The sequence below is a fragment of the Oncorhynchus nerka genome, linkage group LG15, assembly GCF_034236695.1.
Source record: "Oncorhynchus nerka isolate Pitt River linkage group LG15, Oner_Uvic_2.0, whole genome shotgun sequence".
In the NCBI taxonomy this organism is placed as follows: Eukaryota; Metazoa; Chordata; class Actinopteri; order Salmoniformes; family Salmonidae; genus Oncorhynchus; species Oncorhynchus nerka.
The window spans coordinates 84,273,536-84,284,929 of NC_088410.1; the positions used below are offsets into that span (position 1 = coordinate 84,273,536).

General features: G+C 42.7%; 2 protein-coding genes across 3 annotated transcripts; one reads left to right on the plus strand and one right to left on the minus strand.

Annotated features, from left to right (window-relative positions):
* Positions 1–1,028: 1,028 nt before the first annotated feature.
* Positions 1,029–3,854, plus strand: LOC115143420 (prothymosin alpha-like). 2 transcript variants are annotated; one of them, XM_029683837.2, is made up of 5 exons: positions 1,033–1,227; positions 1,924–2,010; positions 2,405–2,486; positions 2,601–2,791; positions 2,923–3,854. In XM_029683837.2, exons 1-5 carry the CDS (start codon positions 1,177–1,179, stop codon positions 2,989–2,991), a joined length of 480 nt encoding a protein of 159 aa, XP_029539697.1. In that variant the 5' UTR covers positions 1,033–1,176; the 3' UTR covers positions 2,992–3,854. The 2 variants fall into 2 exon arrangements, with proteins under 2 accessions (XP_029539698.1, XP_029539697.1); XM_029683838.2 differs by lacking the exon at positions 1,924–2,010 and having other exon boundaries at positions 1,029–1,227.
* LOC115143419 (proton-associated sugar transporter A-like) lies at positions 3,657–11,088 on the minus strand. The gene is given in 11 exon segments (XM_029683835.2): positions 3,657–5,328; positions 6,241–6,466; positions 6,644–6,849; positions 7,017–7,193; positions 7,367–7,520; positions 7,615–8,420; positions 9,014–9,238; positions 9,360–9,452; positions 9,624–9,875; positions 9,878–10,094; positions 10,924–11,088. Coding segments are annotated over 10 exon segments (2,367 nt in total). The 5' UTR covers positions 10,059–10,094; positions 10,924–11,088; the 3' UTR covers positions 3,657–5,281.
* Positions 11,089–11,394: the final 306 nt, after the last annotated feature.

The window sequence follows — 11,394 nt, forward strand, 5'->3', positions numbered from 1 at the left end:
TACTTGTTTGTCATGATTGATATTGTTATTGTACTGCATTGTTGAGGAGTGTTAGTAGGTAAGCATCTACCTGTATGTGTGCACTTGATCAATAAACGTGTTATTTTATTTGAATTCCCCATCTAATAGAAATGTTGCCTGCTTGTTTCCCAAGCTTTACTCTGGACCAATAATTGCAATGGTTTATATTTAGGTACATGGATCACTATGAGATATACATTAGTTATTTACAGCGCAGATATGACATATTACACAGTCACAGTGAATAAGTGTAGGTAGCCTACTGGCTGTGTGCTTGTTATAGGCTTACACATGTAGCTATTTTATTCAAATTCAAAATGCGGCACTTTGTTCTGGACCTTTATGTTTAAAATAGAAATGTCTAACCGAGCCAAGAGGTGTGGTTTACTTAGTAACTGGTTTCACATTAGCGTCGTTGTGCTGTAATCTGATACTTCTCTTTCTGAAGAAAAAGAGCGCACTGAAGACAAAGGGGATATGGGGCTTTAACGGGGTTTTATGCTTCTAGATAGGCGAAATGAGGGACAACATGCTTCGAATACAAATACATTAGTCAAAATCAAAACAAAAAAATCAAGGGGCAACAGTAGGCTTTTCATGAGGAAAATATGTTGTTGAATTTAAGCAATGCTTGCAGTCACACAAAGGGTCGGTATTCATCAAAGCTACTTGAAGCACTTAGCATAGGCTATGTCTTACACGAAACACCATTAAAATGTCAACATGTAATTAATGAGAGAGAATAACAATGTTTGTAACACTAAGATAAATGACATATAAATCGACATCATGTAAAAACTTTCTTCACGCTGGTAACTTCACAGCGGAGTACACCCTTTAAATGTTTGACCATTAGGAGAAAGAAAACTGGGAGGAGCTTGATAGGCGGGACACATTCCAAAGAGTGACAACAATCTGTCCAATTAAAACCGCTAAAACATGTTGCTTAAATTTGGATTGCCCAATCACGTTTTCAATCGACCAGCTCCATTCTAACTAATGGATTACAGTCGAGCCTAACAAACAGATGTAACTGGTTTTCATCATTCTCTTCTCTTCTTCTCAGGCTCTCACAGAAATCACTGCCAGAAACATCGAGGCATCAAACACAGTATTTATTTCGGAAACATATTATACCCTTAGATTCAACTAAATATGGCTGATACCGCAGTAGACACTACCACAACTACCGAGATTTCAGCAAAGGTGAGTTAATTAATTTGACTACGTTAGCCCACGTTACTAGCTAACGTACTCTTCAGTTTAGCCTGTGTGAACACCAACTAGCTAACTTTAGTTTTTATAACCATGTAATAACCCAATCACTTAGGTTAATGTTAGTCATTGTTAATGACTGAAAAATAGTAGGTAGCAATGTTGTATGTTGTTCTCAAACGTTTAGCTAGTTATTTAGTTGATGAACTTTTCGATAGCTTCATTATTCGCTTGTTACTTTGCTAGCTATGTTAGCAGCTGGCTGGGTTTTGCCGTTTAATTTGCAAGCTAAACTGCTAAATGTATCGTTTATGTATAGTTTTGCTAGCTAAATAACGTTAGCTAAACAATCCCTCAGAAAATAGAATGCGCTCGAGCTTCACGGTTGAGCAATGGCGGGAAGGGCTCGAGTCTTTCAGAGCGCGAGTGGAGTGTGTGGTGCGTCTGTGGTGAACCGCGACGCAAATTCCCGATGCCTTCCATTGTAGGCACTTTGGCAGTGGTCGGACACACTCCACTTGTAAAGATCGGTGATATGAATAGAACGCCGACTATAATTTTTAAAAACATAATCTGAACTAGAGAAGGGCTGGTTTCATTGGCAACGAGTATATGGACAAATCGTTTTGGACGTGCAACAATTGTACCTATCAGTGAGCTAGCAAATCAAGGAAAACATATTTTCAGGAGCTCAAAGAGAAGAAAGAGGTTGTCGAGGAGGTGGAGGAGAAGGAGAATGGCAGCGGGGACGCACCAGCCAACGGCAATGGAACAGTGAGTTGAAGCTTATTCCCTCGCGAGCCTCATGGCCTTTTGTCTCGGCGCCATCATCATGCAGGTGTTGTCAGACTCCGCCCTACTGTTCCATGCATGCTATCCCACAGCTCTTTGTTTAGTTTGTGAGATGGCACAGATGTTTTCTCAAGAGATCGCAATTGGCCCTCATTGCGTTCCCTTCCCCTACTCTCTGGGGAATTAAGTATAAACTGGAGCATGTGCCCTGTTTTAACTCTGAAGCTTGTTGGCTGTGACTCATGGGCTATTATTGTAACTTTTTTCTGAAGACTATTCTAAATTAAATTACTTAGATGTCATTCTGCATACAATGTACCCACATTTATATGACATATTACAAAGTTACTCAAATTCTTTGTTTCCTTCCCTCCAGCACACAAATGGTGCAGAGACAAAGACAAATGGTGCAGACGATTCTGAAGAAACCCCTGTGTGTGAGAAGGAAGAAGAGGATGGTAAGTTCATGTTTCTTTTTGGACTTGCAGCTGGATAAAAAAAAACATGTTTGTTTGATACTTGTGAAGTGTCTGAAGCCCTTGTTTTTGCTTCATGTATGAAATTGATTGCAGGAGAGGGACTGGATGCAGCCAAGGATGCAGAAGAAGTTGCTGGTGAGGAGGTTGACCACCCTGTGAAGTGCCCAGCTGATGAGGGTGTTGACCACCCTGTGAAGTGCCCAGCTGATGATAAGGTTGACCACCCGGTGAAGCTCCCAGCTGATGAGGTTGACCACCCTGTGAAGCGCCCAGCTGATGAGGAGGTATGCTTTTGTCAGATGATTTTAAAACGCAGTCAATATAATAGATTAACTTTTACCATGAGCCTATCTTTATGACTGTTGTATATCTGGTCACTAAGTTCCCACTTAAAACTTGTATTTTTTCCCTTCAGGACCAATTGGAAACAAAAAAACAGAAAACAGAAAATGGTGAATCAAAGGAAGCTGAAGTGAAGGCATAGTGCGCAGAGTATGTACTCCTCTGAAACGCTGTCTACATGGCACGTTCAACTTCACCTCGTAGAGCTTGTGCTTTATGTATGCTTTACAGATTTTGTTTGTCTCCAAGATATTACATTGCACTGGAGTCCTAAAACATAGAGGCCGCTCCTCTCTTTTTATAAACTGTTATTTATTGGTTTCTTAAGCAATCTTAACAAAACAACCTGTGCAAATAGAATCTGTGCTATTTTATCAGTTTTGTTATTTTGTATTCGTATGAGTTAAGCACATTCTCTACATAGTTAACTGCTGACCAGCTGATTCAGAGACATACAGCTGTAACCTTCTCCACATGTTCAGGGTGACTTCTCAGACTCACTGAAGACCAAAGATAAGTTTTAAGCAGGGGCTAATGGACTATTGTTAGCATTATTAATTCAGGCTTTTTTAATCCTTTTTGTTTACTGCTGCTAGTAGTTAATCCTTTGCCAGGCTGATCTGTTAACACAACAGATGGCACAAATGGAAGAACGCCTCCATGATAAAAGACGCTTGACCCTGTTTGGGGGGCTGGCTTCTGCAATGTTAATTACCCCCTCTTAAATCTTAAGGCTTTGGTCATGTTCTGTATGCATTTCACACAAGTTTGTACCATTTGTACCCAAGATACTGTTTCTTTTTTGGGTTTCATTTTAGGTTATTATGTTATGTCTGGGTGACTCAGAAATGGTGTCTACAACGGTCTTTATCAATACCATTCCCACCCTGGTGTTCTTAGTCTCTTCTTGTGCAGTTATATTTCATGATTGCTATTTGGTTGCTTCGACCACTGCTTTGTATATTCTGGTTCTTGATGATTAAATAAATCAGTCTTGTCTTTTTACCAATTTTTTACCAATTTTGCATAGACTGATAGTTCAGTGTAGCTTTTCACGTCCATTCTTAAATAAGCTGCTGAATAGCTTTTTAGTGTTATAACCAAATTACAATTGTGATACTAGTGTTTGAACTGAAAGTATATCTTATTAAATTGTTAAAATTGTCCTAGCCATGTAAGCATTGATGTCAGTTGACCTCATTTAGTATAAGACTGAATATGAATGGTTTAGTTTGAGGAACAGGAGTAATTCTCAAGCTGATCGTTGTTACTGGGAGAGGGAGGGACTCATAATCTTAGCATCTGGCTTTTTCCATTGAACTGTCCTCCTGAGATGATGCAGTTTACAGCTCCACCTAGTGGTACAAACTGGTATTGTGGGTTGACTCCAGGCAGGGTTGATTGGTGACAATCACTACTCTGATAGAACTGTTATCACATGGTTATGTGAATGTAGGTTTTCGGGTCAGTGACCAGTTATAAAGAGTGGTTACATAATGCTGTATGTCTGAATGCAAAATACATAATAGCTGTAAGTCTAATACCAACATTTTCAAGTAAACTGATCATAAAGGACACTTATAATATACATAATTATCTGCATAGATAGAAAACCTATAAGACACTTGAAATTCTATGCTAAAGTGAGTTTAATAAATAAAATAAAAAACACCCCAAAAAGTGAAAATTGTTATTTTAATTGAACTCTACCCTGAGGTTAAGTAGCTGTTACATTAACATAATATTGGAATTATGGATGAAAAAGAACCATCAGAAGACATGTTATTTTGTTGAATTGAAGCAAGTTGTAACAGCATGCTGGTCCTCCATACAGGTCCTGTGTCCTCACAAGAAACCAGTCAGACACATGACATCATCATGGCATGTGTCCAGTCTGTTAGGGAGGCTTTAGTGGGAGACCCTGATCAACATTCCGCTGAGCCATCACCAGCTATAGGTGACTCACGCAGGAATGAGTTGTGACAATTTATTTAAAAAGTGTCAATTACATTGTGATGTCCAAGGCAAGCAATGCCAAGCAAGCTATTTTACCCTGTCCAAGATTTAAATAAATAAAATATGAAAAGTAATTATGATTTCACCAATGTTTTCATTGGCTGCTTGGTGAACCTGGAAGACGAAATGTTGTTATTTCAGCTGTATAGAATCTAAATTAATGACAGTGAATAAGTGTGGTGTGTGAAGAGACTGGATAACTATCCCAAATGTGAGAGGACCACTCCAGTGAGCCAGTTTGGGTATAGTGTGGTGAAACAAGCCTAAACACTAAAGCATGTGCCCTAGTGGTGAAAATGAACCCAAAATTCTTCCCTCAAAGTTGTCCAGCTCCATCATCGATAGCATAGTTCACATGTATTTTCTTGAATTATTTCTTGCCACCAAACAACAGATTTGTTGTTCTTCTTTTCTGTTCAGTTTCCGATGGAATGCCGAATCACACCCGTTTCAACTTCTCTTCCTGGTAATGACAAGAATCACTGTCATTACAAAGGTCACACCAGTAGCTGAGTGACAGGTCAGATTGAAGTCCATGGCTTAGTAAAGGGTTTGTCTGTGTGTATGTTTGTGAACGCATTGGGGACCGTCAAGTCAAAATGGTAAATAATGACCATAATAATCTGGTTGACTGGTGAGAAAGATATAAGCCTGATCAGAGGGCACATGCTTGGCTCTAATGTTCACATAGTGCAAACCGAGTGAATGCAGTACTATATGGCGTGTGTGTGTTGTATTGTGTGTCTGTGTGTAGATGTACAGTAGATGTGTTACTGTGCTTACAGGAATTTAGGGCTTCAAGCAAAGGTCATTGGTGACTCAGACAGTCCTTAAACCTGCTTACAGGGGGATGTGCTAACTCAGAGAAACAGGCAGGTAAACATTCTCTTGGCCATGAGATGAAAACAGAAGGCATTGAGGCTACAGCGCAAGCAGATATTAGACAAAACCAAAACAATGAACCCCCTCAAACATAGTTTTCATTAATAACGGGATGTAGAGGCTATAATTATTTTATATTTGGTGGGCAGCAGCCTAAACCTAACATCAAAATCAAGAAGTAGTGATGACGAAAAAGACTACTGACAGCAGAATAATCAGGCATGCACACACAGATACGCCATCAACATCACATGTTTTAGTGGAAATGAGCAGAAAGAAATGCATGGACACACTATCCAACATACTGATAACAGTAGCCAATGTGTCTGTCGGTCTAAGCTCTTGAGAGGAGCTATGCTGAGCAGTGTGAGAGAGTGACAGTGTGTAGACTATATGCAGTGTGTGTTGTGACTGCAGTGCGAGAGTGTGTAGAGCAGTGAGGGGGGCTAAATGTGCACAAGTAGTGGCTGGGTCTCGCTTCCGGAAGGCTCACCCTCAGTCGGGGGCAGATGGTACACCACGCAGAGGGAGGAGTACAGACAGCCCACGAATGACATCACGCTGGAAAAGTACATCACTCCCTGGGCCCCGCCTACCAGTGAGGTCAGAGGTCCCATCGACACGGACACTATGATCTGAGCCAGGAAGTACTGGCAGCTGAGCAGAGAGATGTCCACCCCCATTCCTCTCCTGGTGCCTTCTTTTGACGATCCACAGAACTACACACACAGACAAACACACAGCAGAGACAGAGAGAGCACATGTATAATTCCACATAATACTTTGCTATATCAAAATTCAACAGTTGGACAACACCAGGATATAAAACACTATGTCACAGAAACCACAGTCTGAACAATATTATATTCTTTGTAATCCCATTTATCTTCACTAACCTGCAGGCTCTGGTAGTATTCACACAGCAGAGAGTAAGGTAGCGTGCATAGAGTGGAGAATAGCACCCCGTAGGTGATACAGAGAGACAGCACCACATAAATGTTGGTGGAGAGCGTAGCAAGGCCTGTGCCAAGGCCAAACACCAGGTAGGCAAAGAAATAGAGAGAGCGGAGGGAGAAACGTTCCTCCAGCTTCTCCAACATGGCTATGAATAGAAACGAGAGGAAGGAAAAAAACCTGTAAAACAACTAAATGTGATAAAAAATCAAAATTATGGATGTTGTGTGAGGTGTGTGTTCTGTTTTTGTGTTCTGAGTGTCTGAATGCGTTTGTGTTTTCTTTTTAGTGTGTGTGTGTGTGTGCAGGACTCACCTGAGTAAAAGGCAGCACTGAATGCATAGATGCACATGCCCCAGCAGCCCATGCTGACCCCAGCATTGTAGCGTTGGTAGGCCTCAGAGTCATGGGGTGCTCTGGGGTCTCCCTTGAACACTACCTCCCCCATGAAGTCAGTGTAGAACAGCAGCATGCCCTCAAAGGACAGCCAACCTTTAGGATCAAGACAGGATGGCAGATAGCTCATATTTACGTAGACAAACTCACACAGCTTCCTCTGGATCACAGACAGGTGTTGTGATATCAAAGACAAAATCACTGGTGGCTTTAACCTTGGTAGGCATACAGACAATGAAACACAAGCACAAGAGTGACATGACTCTCACCCAAAAAATGGTTAGTGCAGAGGCTGCGCAGTGATGGAGGCATCCTGTAGATGGCGATACACAGCATCCTCATTGACATCTGTGAATCTGCTGTCTCCACATTTTCACTCAGATCACTCTCATAGCGCACCCCATTCAGCAGAATATTTGCCACCTTCATTACAGGAAGAACAGGATTCAAAAAACAAATTCTCTCAACACGATGATCTGTAAACAAACAAATCAGAGGGAATCAATTCCAGGCCGACCTGCTGACTGAAGGTCACTGTTCTTCTGCGGCCATTTTCCATCCCTCCACTCTGGGTCACCATGGGCTCCTCCACTAGCGCAAGGCTCTGAGGGCGCTTCAAGATACTAGCGGATGAACCTCGATGTGGCCCTCCCCCCATCTGAGCCTCCCCTGCCTCGGCCCGGGATCTTGCCCCAGCCAGGGTCACTGCTACTGCTCCAGACTGTGAACCTGTTCCAGGCTGAGATCCCTGGAGAGGTAGGGTGTCCCCTGGAGGCAGGGGTCGGGCTGCAGTGTCTGGGTCAAGGGGCTGTGGCGATGGCTGTCCAGTGTAGCAGTCGATGAGCACACTGTCTATAAAGGAGGTTCCCAGGGATGAGGCAAACTCGTTAATGCCAGTGAGAGAGTTGTCCCGACTGATAAAGCTGCCATATTTAGGAGTGAGCGGGCTGAGGGGGGAGATGGGGCTGGTGAGGCTGGCACAGAGGCATGCATTGGCGTCAGGGTTCGAGGGGTGGGGTTCAGAGAACTGGTAGCTATTGAGCCCAGTCACTTCCTCTTCCTCCTCCAATTCCAGCCCTGCCCCCTGAGGGTCTGGGGGAGAGGGGGGGAGAGGGAGGCTGGGGCTCTTCAGAGAGCCCTTCTGAAGCTGCGTCTTTGGCAGGGGCCGCTCGGGGATGCTGTTGAGGGTCATGCATGTGGAAATGACCAAAGTGACACTGGTGAACATGTATATGACTCGAAGTTGACCTCCCATTGATCTCCCGAAATCAGTGTGGTCCCAGTTAATTCCACCCACGATGTACCCGAATCCACCACCCAGACCTGCATAAAGAGAGTGGGACATAATCATCATAGAGCCGATCATCATATCAATGACACTGATTATACTATCACATCTTAGATATACTGTATGTGCTATCACTATCACATCGTAGATATACTGTATATGCTATGTCTACATCGTCAGAAGTGGTTTATATGTACATTTTACTGTCTCACATACCAGTAGTGAGTGTTACAGCCTATTGGTATGTATGACGTTCTCGAACCAGCCAGTAGTGTACAACATTTCCCTGACAGACCAGTTGTAAGTGAATAGCTCTCTAACCTGCCAGTAGTATGTATACTCCCACTGGGCACAAACTGGATGAATCAACGTTGTTTCCATATTATTTTAACCCCCAAAAAGCTATGTGATGATGTTGAATCTACATGGAAAACTGATTGGGTTTGAAAAACTTTTAACCTAAATTTAATGACACAGTGACATGTTTTATTGATTTCACGTTAAATTAACGTTAGTTGACAACTCAACCAAATGTAAATCAAAACTGTAAATTGAAGTTACGTCTGAGCCCAGTGGGCTGTGTATTTCCCTGACTGACTAGCAGTTAGTGTATACAGTGCTCTCAAACCTGCCAGTAGTGCATGAATATTGAGGCCACGATCCTGGTCCTCTGGCAGGCACACATCCATCATGTAGGCATGGCTGGGGTTATCTGCCGAGTCCGCACTGAAGTCCATCAGAACCACTCCACAAATAGTCAGTATGATGCCCCACTTGTGATTGGTTGCCGTGTCTGCCACTGCAGCTCCAATGTCCCGCCCATTCAGCACCAGTGTTAAACCAAGCAGAGCTCCTACAAAGGTAAAACAGAGAACTCCATCACTTCAGGATATCAATATTAGTTTAAAAATAGGAACCCAGCCGCACCAGAGGGGGGAGAGCCATGCAAGAAGTGGATAGTGAATATTCCTTACCTATAGCCAAGGCCAAAATAAACGGTCTCCGCCGGCCAAAGTGGGATGTACAGCGGTCACTCCAAGCTCCCAGGAGAGGCTGGAAAAGGAATCCTTAAAACCACGAAGAAAGGAGAAGGATTTAGGGGCACTCAATGGGAAATGCAGATGGGAACATCTATATAGTCTAACTATACTATTCAAAGTATAGTTAGGTATCTCATTTGTCTTCCAATCAAACAGGACTTTCTGTATCTACTTCATCTCTCCCTGCCACTTCATTACCCAATATAGGACTGGTGAACCACACCAGGCTGTAGAACTGGTCTGGCAGACCCATCTGTAGCAGGACAGGGGTGACATAGGCCGTCTCCATGGCATAGCTGAACTCTATGCCAAACAGGACGCAGCCATTGAAGAGCAGCTCTGGGAAGGTGCGGCGGGGGGGTAGCTCACTGAGGTCCAGCTGATCCAGAGGGCAGGGGGTGTTGGGCGGTGGGGGCGGAGATGGTCTGATCAGCTTCCAACACTTCGGGGTCTCTGGAAGTTGTTGGCACGGTGACTCAAGAGGCGCGTGGTAGACGATGGGAAGCTGGCCGTCTTGGACATGGAGCTCCTCCAGAGGCCGTCATTAGTGGTACCCAATGGCCTCTCTGATGACCTCCCTCCTGGGATGGCCAAGAGAGGGTCACTGTGGGTGCCCATTCCTGGAGAGGACATCACTCTGTTAGGTGAGCCCAGTTTACTCTGCACACACTTGGAGATGGTCATGAGATAAAATGCAATCAAAGTTAGAAGACAAATATTTTTTTACGAGGAGGAAGACAGTACAGTTAGGAGGCATGTCAATAACACATGTGCAGTCATCATTACATCTATAAAATATTGAATCATCATAATAGCCTTGGCAAGCTAATTTTAGAGGACACTCAAGATCAAAATATTAATTATTCAATGTTGAATCATTTTGGTTGCTCATGTTGACCAGTAGTGTGTGTCACAGAAAGTTTATGACTCTGGTGACAACATTAAGGACATTAGAAGGGGGGGATCAGTGAAATGCAGGCTAAACTGACAACGGAGTGAAGAGCAGAAATCTCAACTAGCATGCAAGTCGCAGTAATGAAGATTTGAGTGTGTGCGCGTTCACGCGAATTCTGCAGAGATTTTCGGCACAAGACCCGCACGACGCACTGAAAATAATGCACTTATTTATACTGATGTGCTGATGCGGAATCGCGTCTCACAGAGGCTGTTTCCAGGTTTAATTTTTCATGGATGTATTTTTCATTGTAAAAAATATATTCTGGTAGGACCTATAAAAAACATTTATGACACGGTCTCCTCAAATAACACACGTTTTAAGATGCTAGGCTACACATTATATCGTTGTGAAACACGTCTTTAAACATGAAAAATATGTCAAACGTGACTGACTGGCTTGATAGGTCTGTTCTTTCCTTTCATTTTTGTCATTCAATTCCTTCCAAAATGTTTGTTCTTAAGGTGGTGATTATACAATTGAATTAACTCATGATCTTGCAGGACAAGGCGTGCATATTGAAACAACACGAAAGAAAATTACCTTATCAGTGTTTCTCTGTCATGTATTTCAGCATTCTCTGTTGGTGAACAAGTCAATCATATTTATGCTTATAATATTTACGTTGAATTAGATCATTCATATTTTTTTCCTGAGATGCATTCATCTCCCTGCTTTAACCTTCGTCACTATTCCTCTCCCTTCCTCTGTCCCTCACACGTGACGTCACATTACCACTCCTGTTTCCCTGCGCTAGGTAGACATGCAGCATCAACACCAACATGGCAACTATCGCACCGCCAGACTTTTCGTTTCCATTATCATGAACCATATTTAAAATGATTGTCAACAACCCTGACCAAAAGTTAAAAATATTATATGGATGTGTCGACCTTGGCTTATCTAAGACCCAAACTTATTTACTTAGTTTTTTTTGTGCTGTCCAAACATGTTTACCTAAATATTTGCATAATAGGCAATGACTTTTCATAAAAAGCTTTCTGGTAGAAGTAC

Bases quoted from the DNA above. Each gene is read 5' to 3' on its own strand.
- LOC115143420 (XM_029683837.2), top strand. From the start codon at position 1,177: ATGGCTGATACCGCAGTAGACACTACCACAACTACCGAGATTTCAGCA. The intron at 2,487-2,600 runs GTAAGTTCATGT...AATTGATTGCAG, and splicing joins TGAGAAGGAAGAAGAGGATG to GAGAGGGACTGGATGCAGCC. The intron at 2,792-2,922 runs GTATGCTTTTGT...TTTTCCCTTCAG, and splicing joins AGCGCCCAGCTGATGAGGAG to GACCAATTGGAAACAAAAAA.